General features: G+C 39.0%; 1 protein-coding gene across 1 annotated transcript; it reads right to left on the minus strand.

The window, feature by feature from the left end:
• Positions 1-9201: 9201 nt before the first annotated feature.
• On the minus strand, positions 9202-16204 carry nkx1.2la (NK1 transcription factor related 2-like,a). The gene is made up of 2 exons (XM_078565304.1): positions 15964-16204; positions 9202-9824 (listed from the first exon to the last, which is right to left on the minus strand). Exons 1-2 carry the CDS (start codon positions 16202-16204, stop codon positions 9202-9204), a joined length of 864 nt encoding a protein of 287 aa, XP_078421430.1.
• Between the last annotated feature and the right edge of the window lie 529 nt (positions 16205-16733).

A 16733-nucleotide genomic window follows, 5' to 3' on the forward strand; every position in this document is an offset into this window, starting at 1 on the left:
GGTTCAGCATACAGAGAGATGTTATGTGCTTTGTGATAATGAGACACCAGTGTTTACATTAACTATCAGACATATTCCACTGTTTCTTATTCACTTATGAGAAAAACTAGTGCACAGATGGTGACTATACAGGATACTAATTTAATTACATTGCTAGTATTAATTCATTTCTTATTTATTTTACCAGGGTCCAGAGTAAATGGTTTCAATTGTGCTGGAGGTTTAATTTCTCCAATTATGACCATGCCAGTCCCATTCAGCATAAACTAGAGCTGACCCAAAACCTCCCCACCTCAATTCTCTCCTGCACCAGGTCCTGCTCCTCTATCATCCTTGTTTGATTCCCCATGAACTCACCGCAAAAATCATGTATTTTAACGGCATAAGCATGGACTTTTTTGCATGTTTGGAGAGCGCATAAGTTAGTGTCAATGTTGATTAACCTAATGTTTTGATAATGTAATGATAATGTTTTGGAGTTTCCTTTCCAATGTAACTCGAACTATTAAAAATAAGAAATCTAAATTTTAATTTTAAATTGTTCTGTAGGGTTGTATTATTTCTATTGTAGACAGTTCTATAAATTACAAGTTTTTTGACTATGGTTGAAGTGCTGGCTAATCTCTCGTGGCATTGCTCTTGTGTAGTCTGAGTCCAGTCTTGGCACACCTGTAATATTTAGTATGTTCCTATTCTGAGCGAGGAAGCACAGAACAGAAGGGCTGGGCGAGTAAAAGATGATAGAACTTTAATATTGGAAGCACTGGAAAATAGATAGGTTGGGTCTTGTTATGTTCTTCCTTCCAATAACTATGGAAGAAGATTTATGCTATATGCTACCTATAGAAAAATTACAAACAAATCTATAATAAACATATTTACAATTTTCTCTTTTGCACTATCTTTACTGTGGAAAATGCCCCAAAGTTCAAGAAGAGAAAAAGGAGTGATTTATAACAAGCAGTAAGAGAAGCAGTATTAGGGGAGGTGATTGAAAGCATAGTTAAAGAGGTCAGTGATGTCAAGAAATGGCTGAAGGCACTGGATTTGTACAGCAAAGGTTATAGGCCCTGACAGCATCTCTCTGTAATACTGAAGATTTCTGCTCCAGAACTAGCCATACACTTGGCCAAGCTGTTCAAGTACAGCTACAACACTGACATCTACCAGTCAGTGTGGAAAATTGCCCAGGGATGTTCTATCCACAAAAAAACAAGACAGAGCAAATCTGGCCAGCTACCGACCCATCAGCCTCCTCTCGATCAAAGTGATGGAAGGTATCGTCGACAGTGGTATCAAGTGGCACTTACACAGCAATAACCTGCTTACTGATGCTCAGTTTTGTTCTGTCAGGGTCACTTAGCTCCTGGCCTCATTGCAGCCTTGGTCCAAGCATGGACTAAAGAGCTGAACTCAAAAGGTGAGGTGAGAGTGACTGCCCTTGACATCAAGGCAGCATTTGACTGAATGTGGTGTCAAAGAGTCCTAACAAAATTGAAGTGAATGGGAATCAGTGGGACAACTCTCCAATGGATTGAGTCATATCTAGCACAAATGAAGAAGGCTGTGTTTTTTGGAGGCCAATCATCTCAGCCCCAGGACATTGCTACAAGAGTTCCTCAAGGTTGTGTCCTAGGCTCAAATCATCTTCAGCTGCTTCATTAATGACCTTCCCTCCATCATTAGGACAGAAGTGGGGTGCTCGTTGGTGATTGTACTGTGTTCAGTACCATTTGTAACTCATTAGGTACTGAAGCAGTCCGTGTCCATATGCAGCAAGATCTGGACAACATTCAGGCTTGGGCTGAATAAGTGGCAAGTGACATTTGTGCCCACACAAGTGCCAAGCAATGAACGTCTTCAGCAAGAGAGGATGGAACTATTTTCCCTGACATTCAACACCATTACCATTGCTTAACCCCCCACTATCAACATCCCAGATAGCCATCTAAAAACTGTGGCTACAAGAGCAGGTCAGAGGTTGGGAATCCTGTGGTGAATAATTCACTTCCTGGATTCCTCAAAGCCTGCCCACCATCTATGAGGCACAAGTCAAGTCAAGTCTCCACTTGCCTGGATGAATGCACTTCCAGCAACACTCAAGAAGCTCAACACCATCCGGGACAAAGCAGCCTAATTGATTGGCAGCCCATCCGTCACCTTAAACATTCACTCCCACGACCACTTACCCACAATGGCAGAAGTGTAAACCATATACAAGATGTACTGCAGCTACCCACCAAGGCTCCGTTAATGGCAACTTCCAATCTTGTAACCTCTACCACCTAGAAAGACAAGGGCAGCAGACTCATGGAAACATCACCACCTGCAATTTCACCTCCAAGCCACACACCATCCTGACTTGGAACTATATCGCTGTTCTTTCACTGCCATTGGGTCAAAATCTTGGAACTGCCTTCCTAACAATACTGTAGGTGTACCTACACCACATGGGCTATTGTGGTTCAAGAGGGTGGCTCAGATCTTCTCAAGGAAATTAGGGGTGGGCAACAAATGTTTGCCTAGCCAGAGACACTTACATCCCATGAAAGAATTTAAATAAGTGTTAAAGAGGCTTTGGGTGGTGGAGAGACATATAACAAGGTGGAAGGTTTTTGTGAGAGAGCTCTGAGGCAGAACCAAGATGATTGAGATCTATCACTGAGAATGCAAGGAAGGTAAATGCACAGTAGAGCAGAATCAGAAGTATTGCGTGTACAAGCTAAAACATGGAGCTGTAAGAATACCAGAAGACTCACTTTTTTATTTTCTTTAAAACATTGATTCAGTGAAGTTATAAATCCAGTTGTAACTGCCTCCATTTTACAATAATGCCCCAAAGACCCAAGACATCACCAAGCAGGGCCTACGATAGTAGGTTAGCTATTACTTGTTATGAAGCTAAAGACTACATATTTCATTTTACTACTGTTTGATAATGTTGGGAAATGCTGAAGCATGAAAAAAAATCTGGATTGGATTTCCATTCAGGATTCTGCATGTTAGTGCAATATTTAATGTTTGTCCAATTAGAAATTCAGTTGTGTTTTTAAAGCAACAGATTTTTTAAGATAAACACCAGGGGGGTGAATTTTCCCCCCATTGGGGGTGTTGTGCAGGGGCGGGCAGGAGCGAGCGCGAGCCCGATCAGCGTCCCCAATTGGGTGCATGCCGCCATTTTACGTGGGCGGGCCAATTAAGGCCTGGCCAGCATGACACACACCCGGAAGCACTGAGCGCTCCCTGTGTGGGCGGGAGTGTGTATTCCCTGAGAGGTTCCCTGCGCTCTTTCGCACAGGTGCCTCAGGGAGATTGGTTTCAGTGCTAAAGTTTGAAATGTTTGAAGTTTAAAACATGTCCTCTCATGTAACACTATCACATGAGTTGAGACATGTGAAAGAATAGAAGTATAAATTGTTATTACATTTTAAATCAATTCATGAAACCTTATCCCACCCGTGGATGAGGTTTCATAAAAAACACGAAGGCCGCCTGGGCTCTTCGCCTGCCTGCCAACCTTAAGGTTGGACGGGCAGCATTCTTAACAGCTTTAATAACTTTCTTAAGGGCCTTAATAGGCCTTTGACAGTTCGGTGGGCGCACAGCTGACACAGCTGTGTGCCCGCCGAATTGAAAATCTAAATGACTCGCGGTGACGTCGGGACGCATGCCCAACATCACCACACGTCATTTTACGCTCGGCGAGCAGGCCCCGCCCCCGCTCGCCGACGGGAAAATTCTTCCCCAGGACTCACTATCAGATCATATTGTGATTTTCTGTTTGCAAGCCTTACCCCTCCAATTTGACCACAAGAAGTTGTTCAAAGTAACCTAGTGCCATCTGGATGTTTTAATTCACAACCAGCTGTGATTGGAAGTACATTGTAGGGTAACAATGATGAATTCTGGAAGTTGCTGTCTATAAGATTGATGTGCATAAAGTGAGAATCTTAGAATTGTCAGCTGTAACCCAATGAAACCTCCATATGAATAGGAAATGGATGCAAGTTTCAATAACTCATGCATTAATTCAGTAATTCATTCATTCGTCCTAGTTCTCTCACTGGGACCTGTGTATTTCAGTGATTTCAAACAGAGAAGCTAGCTCTAAGGATAAGTTTAATTATACAGTTATGAATTATTTAGTTTTTATATATTTATGTTCTTAATTAGAAATTGTATTAATAGTTTTTCACTGAAGAAAAAGTTGCTGAAAAAAGAGGCATTTTTCAGAGAAGCTTTGTGTCTTGCACTCATCAGGACAATTCGCAAGAAAGTACCAATACTGGTGCCTTCTTCAAGGCAATGCCTCTACTAATCAGAGTCCACATGCCAACCAATCAGCACTCTTTTCTCATACAATATAAACACGTTGTTTCTCCTGACATTGATATTTTCTTGTGAATTGTCCTGATGAGTGCAAGACAAAAAGCTTTATCAAAAGTGTCTCTTTTTTTTCGGCTATACTTAAGTTCTCTGCTACCAAACGACTATTAGAAGGAAAAAATGGCCATTAAAAGAATTTTCAAAAATTATTTTGGTTTATTCTTTGTGAATCACCTTGAGACATTTTCTTATGTTAAAGGTGCCAGATACATACAAGTTGTTGTTGTTTTAAACAATGGAGTATACTTTCTCCCGTCCCACCTCATTTGATTTGTTTGGTAGTTTGTTCTCATGTTCACTCCCTCTTAGGTGGACGTATAAGATCCTATGCCACTTTTTGAAGAAGAGCAAAGGAATTCTCACACTATCCTCACATCATTTATCCTCAATCAACACTATCAGTAACAAATTGACTGGTCACTCATCCCATTACTGTACTGCACTTGGGACTTTACTCTGCACAAATTGGCTGCCAGATTTTCCTACAAAGCAACAGTGACATTTCTAAAATAATTAATGGTTTTGAGGTGTCTGGAGATGTGAAAGGTGCTATATAAATGCATTTTTTTTCTTGAGCACCTTTTGAGCCTGCTTTCCTCCTTGTTCAACAATATTGAGGCAATCACCATTGTTCCAAGATTTGTTTCTTTTTCATGAATGTGATATTTGATCAAGTAAATGTGATGGGCAATTTTTCCATGCACCACTAGTGCATGCTAGATGCAAGATTTTTAATTGTCTCTATACCTACGCTTAGAAAATGACATTCTGCAAAATTAATTTAGGCAACAAAATATTCCGATTTTAGCGAGAAGCAAATTTATGATGTTACAGTGTAAAGTATGGGGTCTACTTAAATGTTGTTTCTGTTTAAATGTTGAACAGTGCTTACATAAGGTAGTCTTTTTCTTTTATAGCTACCCACACCAGTTAATGATTATTGAATAATGTATCATAGTAATCCTTTCACACTAGGTGTGTTTAGGAATAAAGTTTTAAAAATACGCAACATTAAATTGAAGAATTTACGTGCTAAATGAAGGTGCTTGATGGATACTGGTGCCATATTATATTGTTCAGGTAAGCTTGACTGGAGAAAATACAAGTAACAAAGCCATGAGAAAGTTTTGTCTGATCACACCCCAATTTATACAAATATAGCGGGCAGAATTTTACCAGCTGTGCACCTAGCTTTGGTGGCAGGTGGACGGGGGAGGGGGATCTTTTAAAATGGCTTTTCAATTCAGCCACCTAACACCTCCATTCCTCTGGCCAAATCTTGCTGGGCAATGGAAGCTACTTGTGTAAGGAAAGTTTTACTAAGTGTCAGTACTTTGTGTTTCAACTTTTCTTCTCAATGTATGTACTTTTGAAACAAATTTTTATTGTAAGCAATCATTTCCACTGATGTGGAGATATATCAAACGCAATACTTTGATGTGGTTCAGTATGGACTGTTGCTTTTGTCCTAGAGCTAAGACCTTACTCTATATTTTTATAAAATATATATATATATAGCATCCTGTCTAATTTATAAATATTTTTTAAACTGGACAAAGGCTTTAAAATGACTGAAGCCATGACTGACCATGAATCACATAAAAGGAACATCCTGGCATTCAGGACAACTGCCTCCTTGTTATTTCTAAAGAGGCGCTAATGCTCCCTGCGACTGCAGAGATCAAATCCCAGGGAATTGTACAAAGTCCATTTACATTTCTAAGGCCAGGCCTTGGCCAACAGAGATGACCAGTCTGCAAGAACAAAGGAGCCTGAAACCACATTTTTGAAATTGTTAGTGGTTGAAACATTAACCATCTCAAGAATCCAGACAAAGGAATATATAGCCTTTGTCCGAACCACAGTGGAGAAGTGAAAGTCAGGTCACAGGACACCAATCCCGCGCCCCCAACACCCGCCGTACCCCCCCAACCCCCCCACCCTCCGCCACCCTGCAAGCCTGGTGGAGCTTATAATATTGCTTTGTGGAGTGAAAAATCTCAGACTGCCATCTTCCATCAACCAAGCAGCAGCAGAACCAGAGCTCTGTCCAGGCCTGGGCCCATCTACACTATTTATATTGGAACTTCTGCTCCAGTCCTACAAGACTAAATCATCTGTACGTGCCTTTCCCATTGTGGAAGTCATCTCTACTTCCAGAAGTAGTGAAAATTATCCAGCATCCATCTTTAGCCTGCCGACTCTGTGAAAGAATAACCATCGGACTTTGTTTCTCACTCTGGACTCACGTGAAACAAAAATTCTAATTTTGTCTGTAATCTTTTCCCTCTACGTCTTTCTGTTCTCTACCCCACCTTTATTGTATGAATGAAAAGGAGGCTATGTTGCAACCCTTCTTTCACGTTTGTGTGTGTGCAAAGAAATTAGCCCTTTTAGTTCCTCCTATCTAGAGTTTGCTGTGGGGTTATTAATAGAGAATTGGATCACACCAAAACTGAGGGGTTGGGAAAAGATGCCACTACATATAAAGGGGGAAATCAAAAATAAAAAACACCTCTCTGTTTACAGATGGGTGCTGAGAGGAGAAATCAAGGCTGTTCAGATTAAACCCCCGCCTGCCTGTAGCAGTGTATAACGGTAAGATTTTTGTAGCCTTGCAAATTTTAGTTTTTACATGATTTCATGTGGAAATATGAACACAAAAAACTATACTCTTCCAAAAAATTTGGATGGCATAAAGACTGTTTCAACTTCTCTTCATTTTCTACATTTTATTGAACCTTTACGTTGTCCTTAACATTGTTTCAAAATTTTGCCTGAAATATGTTAATAATGCATATCCACTGGTTTTTTTATAAATTTGCTCTGGTTTACAATTTATTTTTATTTAAGCTAATAAAGAAACAGTGGTGCAGTCAGCTAGTACCTGTTTTTTTTCCTAAACTTTATTATTATTATATATTATTCTTTCATCTGAATAACTTACAGCAAATACATAAACATGGACCATGTGTATTTGAAAAGCATGTGAAATTTAATACTATGAAATTGAAATTAAATAGCATTAAAACCTCACTGAAGAATCAAATATTTAAACTAATGCATTGAATAATATTACAAAGTTCGTGACCTGGCATTTTTACCATTATTTCTGGTGGATTGTCACAAATCTTATCTGGATTGTAATGTCAGTTTGAATAATTGACAAATGTTTAGCTAGAGTGAAGGAGAAATAATGGGGTTAGCAATGAGAAGCAGTGGGGATTGAAGATGACCCTTTACCCAAACATCTATAACTCACAGGAATTCTGCAAATAATTTTGCTAACCTCCAAACAGAAATTTCATATTTCTTTTACTTATAATGGACAGAAGACAGTGCCTTCTTTCATGGTGTTCTAAATGCTATTATTACATTATATTCAAAAATTATTTTTAAACTAATTCCAATGACTTCTCATTAATGTTTGGCCAGCTAAAATCTGGGTGTTTGTGTTATTGGGTTCAGAAGACCACCATGCATGAATAAGCTTACAGAATGTCCATAAATGGTTTCTACATCACATTAATTCATGTTTATTTTTAATCAAATGCTGCATTAAATAGCTAAGTACATTGTCTGAAGTTATCGTAATCATGGAGACAAATAGTTTAAAGCAAATCTTCAAGAAAACACAATATGGTTGCACTGTAATATCTACCAAGAGAAAAACAAATGTGAAAATGTGTTGCTTCTATCCATGGACAATAAGTAGTAACCCACTTTCCTAATCTTTTATTGGCCAAACTGAAACCAATTTAAAATTTGAAATACATATCCTAACAGAAAAAAATCAAATTAGTTTATGAAGATTATTGAGTTTGATGGTAAAAGTCATTTACCTTTGTTGCAAATAAATCGCGTTATAATCATCAAAGCCAAGTTACTTTAAGCATGTAGGAATACCTGATGGTACTTTAGTGAATTCATGTAGTTGACCAAAGTTAGCCTCTTGGAAAAAGTAAGACCGTGGAATAATTTAATCAAAGTTTATTATGTTGTTGAAGTAAAGTCCATATAGCACCATGAAATGCTTACTATAGTACCACATCTAGATGAGCCAGAATAATTTTAGGTACCTCCAGATATGTTTATTTTCCTGCTTTAACTTTTTAAAATGTTATCTCCAATAGCAAACTCAGTACATGTTTATGGGATGAAATTTATCCATCCCATCCACTTTGTTATTTAATTGATGTAATTTGCAACATGTGCCTTCCTTTAATTTAAGAAATGGAACAGTCCACCATGGATTCCTGTAATTTCTGTTGTTAACATTTGTCCCAAGAGTTTGAAATCATTTAATATGGATAATAGTAATGAATCCACAAAGGTAGAGTTTAAATACTACAAGGAACAGAATATCAATAATTGAGTGCCCTTTTTATTATCTATGGACACAAAGGTGTAACTGGCCTCCTAATTTCATAATCATATAACCTTAGACTTAACAATGTTCCATAAGAACCTATCAAAAGTTATGTGTCTTCTGTGTGGATCTGAGCTTGGCAGGTTTGTCCATTCTCTCATTGAGGGAGAGCAGCAGTATTTGTCTAATACCTTGCCTCAGACTTTGAGCTTGTCATTGTGCAGCATTGAATTAGACTGACTGTTGAAGACAGATTCCGAACTGTAGACTACTACTGGAACTACTTGGTCCCTTAGGCGTGGTGATGTTGCTGTTTATATTACCATTGAACTGTTAAAAAGAAGAAGCACACAAGATGTACAAGAATGGCAGCTCAAGGAAAAAGTTGGTTGTCAGTATATTCCACATCAGTGTTTGTAATTTGCAAGAGACAATTTGTATAGTTTTCACAAATGTGGAGCGTAAAATGGTGTCAGGTAGGCAGAACTCAGAAAGGGAGACATCAGCCCTGCAGTAGATGATATTAAAGGGACTGGAGTTGCTGCCTGGCAAATGACATTCCCTGCAGCATATGTCTGAAAAGTTGGGAAGTTGAGTACACTTGGTCCAGGAGGGCTTGGGCTGACTCGAGACAAGCTAGTAGATCCGGGCTGCATTGTACTATCTGCCCCAGGGTTCTGTTTTTTCCACTTGGTACGTCTGTTTTGAAACCAGATTTTAACCTGTGTTTCTGTAAGGCTGAGGGCCAGGGCCAGGTTGAGACGTTCACAAACCGACAGATAACGAGTTGAGCGGAATTTATTCTCCAGGGCCACTAGTTGCTCATACGTGAAGGCAGTTCTAGCTCGTCTTGGTTTAGCACAGCCTGGCTCAGCTCGACGTCGTTTTTGTCTGGGTGCAGTGTGTTCCGACCTGGCTTCCAATTCAGTTGAGGCAGTGTGCTCTTTGTCTAATTCAGGTTGTGTCGGAATTTTATCCTCTTTAAATGGTTGAAAGCTTTCATGAGGTTCTAGAGACTTTTTTGGTGTATTAGCATTGGAAAGTGTGTCTTGTTCCCAATCACTTCCATCTGCAAATAAGCATTTAAAATTTTATCAGCCAGATAAGTTATAGAATGCATGATGACACTACCACCTTTAACCCCCCTTTTCTCTGCTGATTTAAACAAACAAAGATGCATCCTATCATAGTTAGGTAATTGCTATTCTCAAGCTTAAACTTAACATAAGAGGATAAATAGGAGCAGGGGTAAGCCATTTGGTCCCTCAAGCCTGCTCAATCATTCAATAAGATCATGACTGATCTGCTCTTGGCCTCAACTCCACTTTCCCACCTGTTCCCCATAACACTTAATTCCCTTGTCAATCAAAAATTAGTCTAACTCAACCTTGAATATATTCAATGACCCAGCCTCCACTGCTCGCTGGGGCAGAGAATTCCAAAGTCTGCCTACCCTCTGAGAGAAGAAATTCCTCCTCATCTTAGTCTTAAATGGATGACCCCTTATTCTGAAACTATGTCTCCTAGTTGTAGATTCCCCCATGAGGGGAAACATCTTCCCAGTATCTACTCTGTAAAGCCTCCTTAGAATCTTATATGATTCAATTCTAAACTCCAATGAGTATAGGCCTAACTTGCTCAACCTTTCCTCATAAGGTGACCCCTTCATTCCAGAAATCAACCTAGTGAACCTTTTCCAAACTGCTTCCAATGCATACATATCCTTCCTTATGTAAGGAGACCAAAACTGTACAAAGCACTTCAGGTGTGATCTTACCAATGCCCTGTACAGTTATAGCAAGACTTCCCTACTTTTATACTCCATCCCCCTTGCAATACTTCACTGTTGGAGTACTTCACTGTTGGAGGTGCTGTCTTTTGGATGGAACATTAAACCTGGCCCTATCTGCCTTCTTGCATGAATGTAAAAGGTTCTATGACACTATTTTGAAGAAGAGCAGGGGCTTTATCCCTGATATCCTGGCCAATATTTATCCCTCAATCAACATCACAAAAACATATTATTTGGTCATTATGATAGTGCTATTTGTGGGAGTCTATTTTTCTTCTTGAGTTCTCAGCAGGTCTTTGGCAATTATTTATCTAACCATGGCAAAGTGCCATGATATTTTACTACAGGTAGGACAAGGAGGCAGGTTCAGTCTCTAATTCAGCTGGAACGGGGATCAAACCCTCTGCTGTTGGCATTCTTCTGATTCACACACTGTCCATCTAGACAACTGAGCTAACCATCCTCAAAAAATAAATTTGTCAAACATGACATCCCTTCCATAAAACCATGTTGACTGTTTGATTGTATTATGATTTTCTAAAAGCCCTGCTACTATTTCTAGAAATTTCCCAATGACAGATGTTAGGCTAACGGCCTGCTTTCTGTTTCCCTCCTTTCCAATCCACTATAACTTTTCAAGAATCTAGGGAATTTGGAAGATTACAACCAGTGCAACAATTATTTCTGCAGCCACTTCTTTTAAGACGTATCAGGTCCAGGGGACTTGACAGCCTATAGTCCCATTAGTTTGCCTAGTCATTTTTCTCTAGTATATAAAAACAGAAAATACCAGAAATACTCATCGGGTCGGACAGCATGTGTGAAGAGTCATGTGTGAAGAGTCATTGACCTGAAACATTGATTGTTTTTCTCCACAAACCCTACTGACCTGATAAATATTTCCAGTATTTTCTGTTTTTATTTCAGATTTTCAGCATCTGTGGTATTTTGCTTTTGCATTACTTTTTCTCTAGTGACGGCGATTGTTTCAAGTTCCTCCCTCTCTTTTGCCCCTTGATTTTCTTTTATTAGGATGCCTTTAGTGTCTTCTACTGTGAAAACAGATACTAAATATTTGTTCAAAACCTCTGCCATTTGTTGAATGTCTTCCTGTCTGTGTTTCTTTTTTATTTCTTGCGAGTTTGCTTTCATACTCTATTTTCTTCCTTTTTTTGTCATCCTTTGCTGGTTTCTAAAATGTTCTCAATCTTCAGGCCTACCACTATTTTTTTCAGTATTGTATGCCTTTTCTTTCAGTTTGATGTCATCCTTAACTTCCTTTGTTGATCACAGATGGTTCATCTTTCTTGTAGAGTATTTCTTTTTCAATAGAATATATTTTGTTGGGAATTATGAAATGTCTCTTTAAATGTCTGCCACAGCTTACCTACCATCTTACCTTATTTATCTGTGTTCCCCATCCATTTTATCCAACTCTGTCTTCATACTTCTGTAATTGCCTTTATTTAATTTTAAGACTAGGCATAAGTTTCTTGCCTTCATGTTATGATCACTCTTCCCTACAGGATCCTTTACTATGAAATCATCCATTAATTCTATCTCATTACACATTACCAGATCTTTTATGGCTGGTTACACTGCATATTGTTCTAGGATACTGTAATGAATACATTCTATGAACTCATCCTCAAGGCTACCTTTGCTAATTTGATTTGTTCAATATATATGAAGATTAAAATCACACATAATTATTGCCAGACCTCTCTTGTACTCAATCTTAAAGTACTATTAGGGGGCTTATAAACTACTCTTTTGCTGTTTCTGATCTCCAACCAAACTGATTCTACATCTTGATCTTTTGAGCCAAGATCATTTCTTACAACATGCTGATCTCAACCTTTATTAAGAGTACCCCACCTCTTTTCCCTTTCTGACTATCCTTCTGAAATGTCAAATATCCTTGAATATTCAGTTCCCAACCTTGGTCACCTTGCAACCTCTCCCCAGTGCTCTCTGTTTAGATGCACCATATCACAGCAAGAAATCCCATAAGGAAGAAAGAGAAATGTGTGATGAGAAACAGAAGTAGGAATAATGATAGAAATCAGGAGGGGCAAATGAGAGAACACGTGTGCGCCAGAAAGGAAAAAGCAAAACATGAGATCAAAGCAAACCAAAAAAAAACAAAGGGGTAAGACACATGAACATATAAAGTCAAGGTTAGCCAGTGATTCTGCTGGTTCACATTAATTAATATAAAAAGGGAGGCTTACACAAACATGTTAAGATAATTGCAAGAATAGTGGCCTAATTGATATAATATCAAGCCTGAACTACTGCTGGAAATTCCTAACACAGTCCAATCGAAGCTTCCATTCCTTTATTATCTCTCTTGTTGCAATATATCTTGTATAAAGTTTAGCTGCTTAGTACACAACCCCGACAGGTACAATCAATCAGTTACTACAATAAATGGCATTTTAAAAGCTCATATCGCCAAACTAACCCGTTTTTAAGGTACAAGACATTGCATTAGCTCTAATTTCATTTCCCGTTGTACAATACCCTCCTGTAACGCTTATTGTTTTATACAGAGAAGCAAGAGTGTTTAGGGGTTACTAATGCAGAATCAATCTAGACCACATTTGATCTAGAAAAGTACTATACGTTTTCTGTTTCACCCATTTAATCACACCCTTGCCTATAGTTTCTTAACACTAATTTTCTTTATTTCCCCACTTGCTGTTTCACTCTATGTTTGTGTAGATCCCTGTCTTAAACCAATTGCTATTAACAGTTGTATAAATTCTGAACCAATTGATCCAGCCCCCGCCCATCAATCCGCTCAACCATTGGTCGCTTAGTCATAGCTATTTTCCTCTCTTCATTTCGATCCTAGAAACAGTAGTTGCTTCCGGCTCATAGATCAGTGGAAATTTTGACCCACTTGTACTGATTGTAATGCAATATATTAGGGATGCAACAACGAAATCCCACAAAACACAGCATGCTACAAAGTGGCAATAAGTAATATGAAAATGTAAGGTCATAGATTGGCTGTTCTGTATGTCTTGTGTTAACTCTATGGCATTCCCCCTACGTTCTTCGGTAGTGTTTCAAAGTTGTTTCTAACAAATTGGTGACATTAGAAATTACAGAGTCAGCTGTAATGGACCTTCTTCCAGCAAAGTTAAAGATCGGCCAACTATATATGTATAGCCATATATATATATATATATCTATATGGAATGTCCCATTGAAAATTACCCGTAAGTGCTCAAGTATCAGCAGTTCAATTTGCGAAGCGTTCGTCAGTCTCACTCCAAAAGCTGCCCATCTTGAGCAGACGTTTAATGAAAGAGAGTGACGCCCAGTGCGCCACCATTTCAGAGCAAGGGTTAGAAATCATGGAAATCCGTGGCTGGCGATGCTCCAGCTATTTCATCAGTGAGAAACCGTGTTTTACAGCCGAGTACTTGTGTGGAAGTGCACAGCAGTACTTGAGCATCATTTTGGGAATGCATGTTCCCTACGCCACCCGCCCTCCCTCCCCTAAGGTGCAAGAGTAAGATTTTAATAACGGTATAGTTTTTATCCTTTCAGTAACGGTATAGTGTTTTATTTGGCGTATGACATTTTTATTGAATCGTGGCTCTATGACTTTTTTGTTGTTTTGTGGGGAATGTAAGGAGGACAACGGTCATATGCACTGATCGCATCCCGATTGGGAGGAAGCTAAGAAATACTTAAAGGCAGATGGAAGAGTTATGGCAGGATACACGAAAATGTGTCCAAATCTGCACCAGCCACGATGTGCAATTAGAGTTTCAGATTTTAACAGATCGATAATGCCATCTATTAAATGTAAGTTTTAATCGAAAAATATTTGGACCTTCGATCTGCTTCAGACTCGTGTTTTCACTGCTGTACCTGCAAGCTGTTGGAAGGAGATATGCACAACTCAGTAATAGGATATCGATCATTTGAGCAGCGGCATCCTCCGTGGGACGATTTAAACAATTACCCAGACTCTCTCCCAGTGCCAATCACACCTAGCAAAGAGCTGTTATTGAACAACTGTAATTGTTTTTCAAGATATAACACGTAGTGTATGTCATATTTATGATTTCGGTGGATTTCACGATAAAGAACATAAGCGGAATAGTAAATTAAATAGACTAAATGTTCGATGTCGTGGAAGTGATCATGGCAAAATTATCTTAAATGAAACAAAATAGTTGTTTCTCATTTGAAACCTGCCTTCCGTAGGAGATGTGATTGTGCATACGTCGAGGAGCAGATGAATTTTGCAAAGTCTTAACCAAGTCTCTCCATTTAAAAAACAACCTGAGCCACAATGTTATTTATCTGACTCATACACTAATTCATTTCAGTTACTATGCTTTGTCGCGTCCGGGGGAGTAAACAAGAAGCGTGGAGTTACATAATACAAACACTCACCTATGCCCATAATACAAACACTCACCTATACCCATAATACAAACACATCCCTACATCCACAATAGATATACACTCTCTTATACCCACAATACAAACAAACACTCACCTATGCCCATAATACAAACACTCACCTATACCCATAATACAAACACTCTCCTACACCCACAATAGATATACACTCTCTTATACCCACAATACAAACAAACACTCACCTATGCCCACAATACAAACACTCACCTATGCCCACAATACAAACACTCACCTATGCCCACAGTACAAACACTCACCTATACCCATAATACAAACACTCACCTATGCCCACAGTACAAACACTCACCTATACCCATAATACAAACACTCACCTATACCCATAATACAAACACTCACCTATACCCATAATACAAACACTCACCTATACCCATAATACAAACACTCACCTATACCCATAATACAAACACTCTCCTATGCCCACAATAGATATACACTCTCCTATACCCACAATACAAACACTCACCTGTATCCATAATGCATTCACCTATACCCATAATACAAATAAACATTCTCCTATACCCATAATACAAACACTCTCCTATACCCATAATACATTCACCTATAAAAACACTCACAATACAAACACCCTCCTATACCCATAATACAAATAAACATTTTCTTATACCCATAAAACTATAACGCTCCTACTGCAACCAACTTCTTGTCAATTTCATAAATTCAGAACATCCGCTCTGGATCGGTTTGAAAATACATGAGTTAGAAAATAGAAGGCCTAGTTATTCACTTAATAACACTATTCTCGTGTGAAAGTCAAGATAATATAACATAGGCAATATAATATAACAAGAGCTGCGCAATTTCTTCAGAGAAATAAAAAGCCTGTAAGAGGCCCAAGCAAAACAATGTAATTTGGCACCGTTAACCAGAGTTATTATTAAAATGTCGTAACGCTGGCTAAAGATGAGACTGTGCTGTTACTCACCAGAATAGGTGCCGATTTGGTTGCTGTTCTTTTCAGCACTTAGTTTTACACCTGTCTCTTTCAAACTCTGTTCTTCACTGCTGAGTACTGACACCTCACTGCCTTCATTTAGCCCATTCTGTCGCAGCTCAAATGCCTGCGACTTGCCTGTGAATTTCTGGGGGTCGAGGATGTCTATGATGGAGAAGGAAATCTTGTGAGTGGGAGCCATCTCTTCCCCACTGCCCGGGCACTCGAACATCGCCCTCTTCCCCTTTAGACACTGTCCAACGGCTAGAGTTTGCTCCACAAATCAGACAAGTTCAGCGATTCTGTCACAAATAGTGCGGGAATGCACACAAGAATTCACTTTAGACTTAACACAGATTTTCAAGACAATGCAATTCACAATTCACACATGCCACTAAAATGATTAGCTGATACTTTAGTTTTGCAAGCATCAGTAGATGATGGATGGACCCGAGATCAGTTCTGCTCGTCAGATTGCCGTTTATAAAACAAATTGCCGGTGCCTCTACATGAAGGTGTAACCTCTGCCACGGCGCTTGTAATGTGGGACTCCTTTTCTAGTTTGAAGCTGGTCTGTTGGACGTCTGGCTACAGTGACAGAGACTAATAATAACAGCGCACGTGGTATAGAGCCCAGCAGCACATCAGCTATTAACACTACAGAGGCCTTTGGATATGCATGGACAGATTCGCCACGTGTGATTACAATAATAGTTTAGCTGAACATCAAAAGGATCTCTCCTGACATTACAATATATAGA

The sequence above is a fragment of the Cetorhinus maximus genome, chromosome 20 (genome assembly GCF_964194155.1).
Source record: "Cetorhinus maximus chromosome 20, sCetMax3.hap1.1, whole genome shotgun sequence".
Taxonomy (NCBI): domain Eukaryota; kingdom Metazoa; phylum Chordata; class Chondrichthyes; order Lamniformes; family Cetorhinidae; genus Cetorhinus; species Cetorhinus maximus.

Bases quoted from the DNA above. Each gene is read 5' to 3' on its own strand.
- nkx1.2la (XM_078565304.1), bottom strand. From the start codon at position 16,204: ATGTTCGAGTGCCCGGGCAGTGGGGAAGAGATGGCTCCCACTCACAAG. The intron at 9,825-15,963 runs GTGAGTAACAGC...GCTTATTTGCAG, and splicing joins CCAAATCGGCACCTATTCTG to ATGGAAGTGATTGGGAACAA.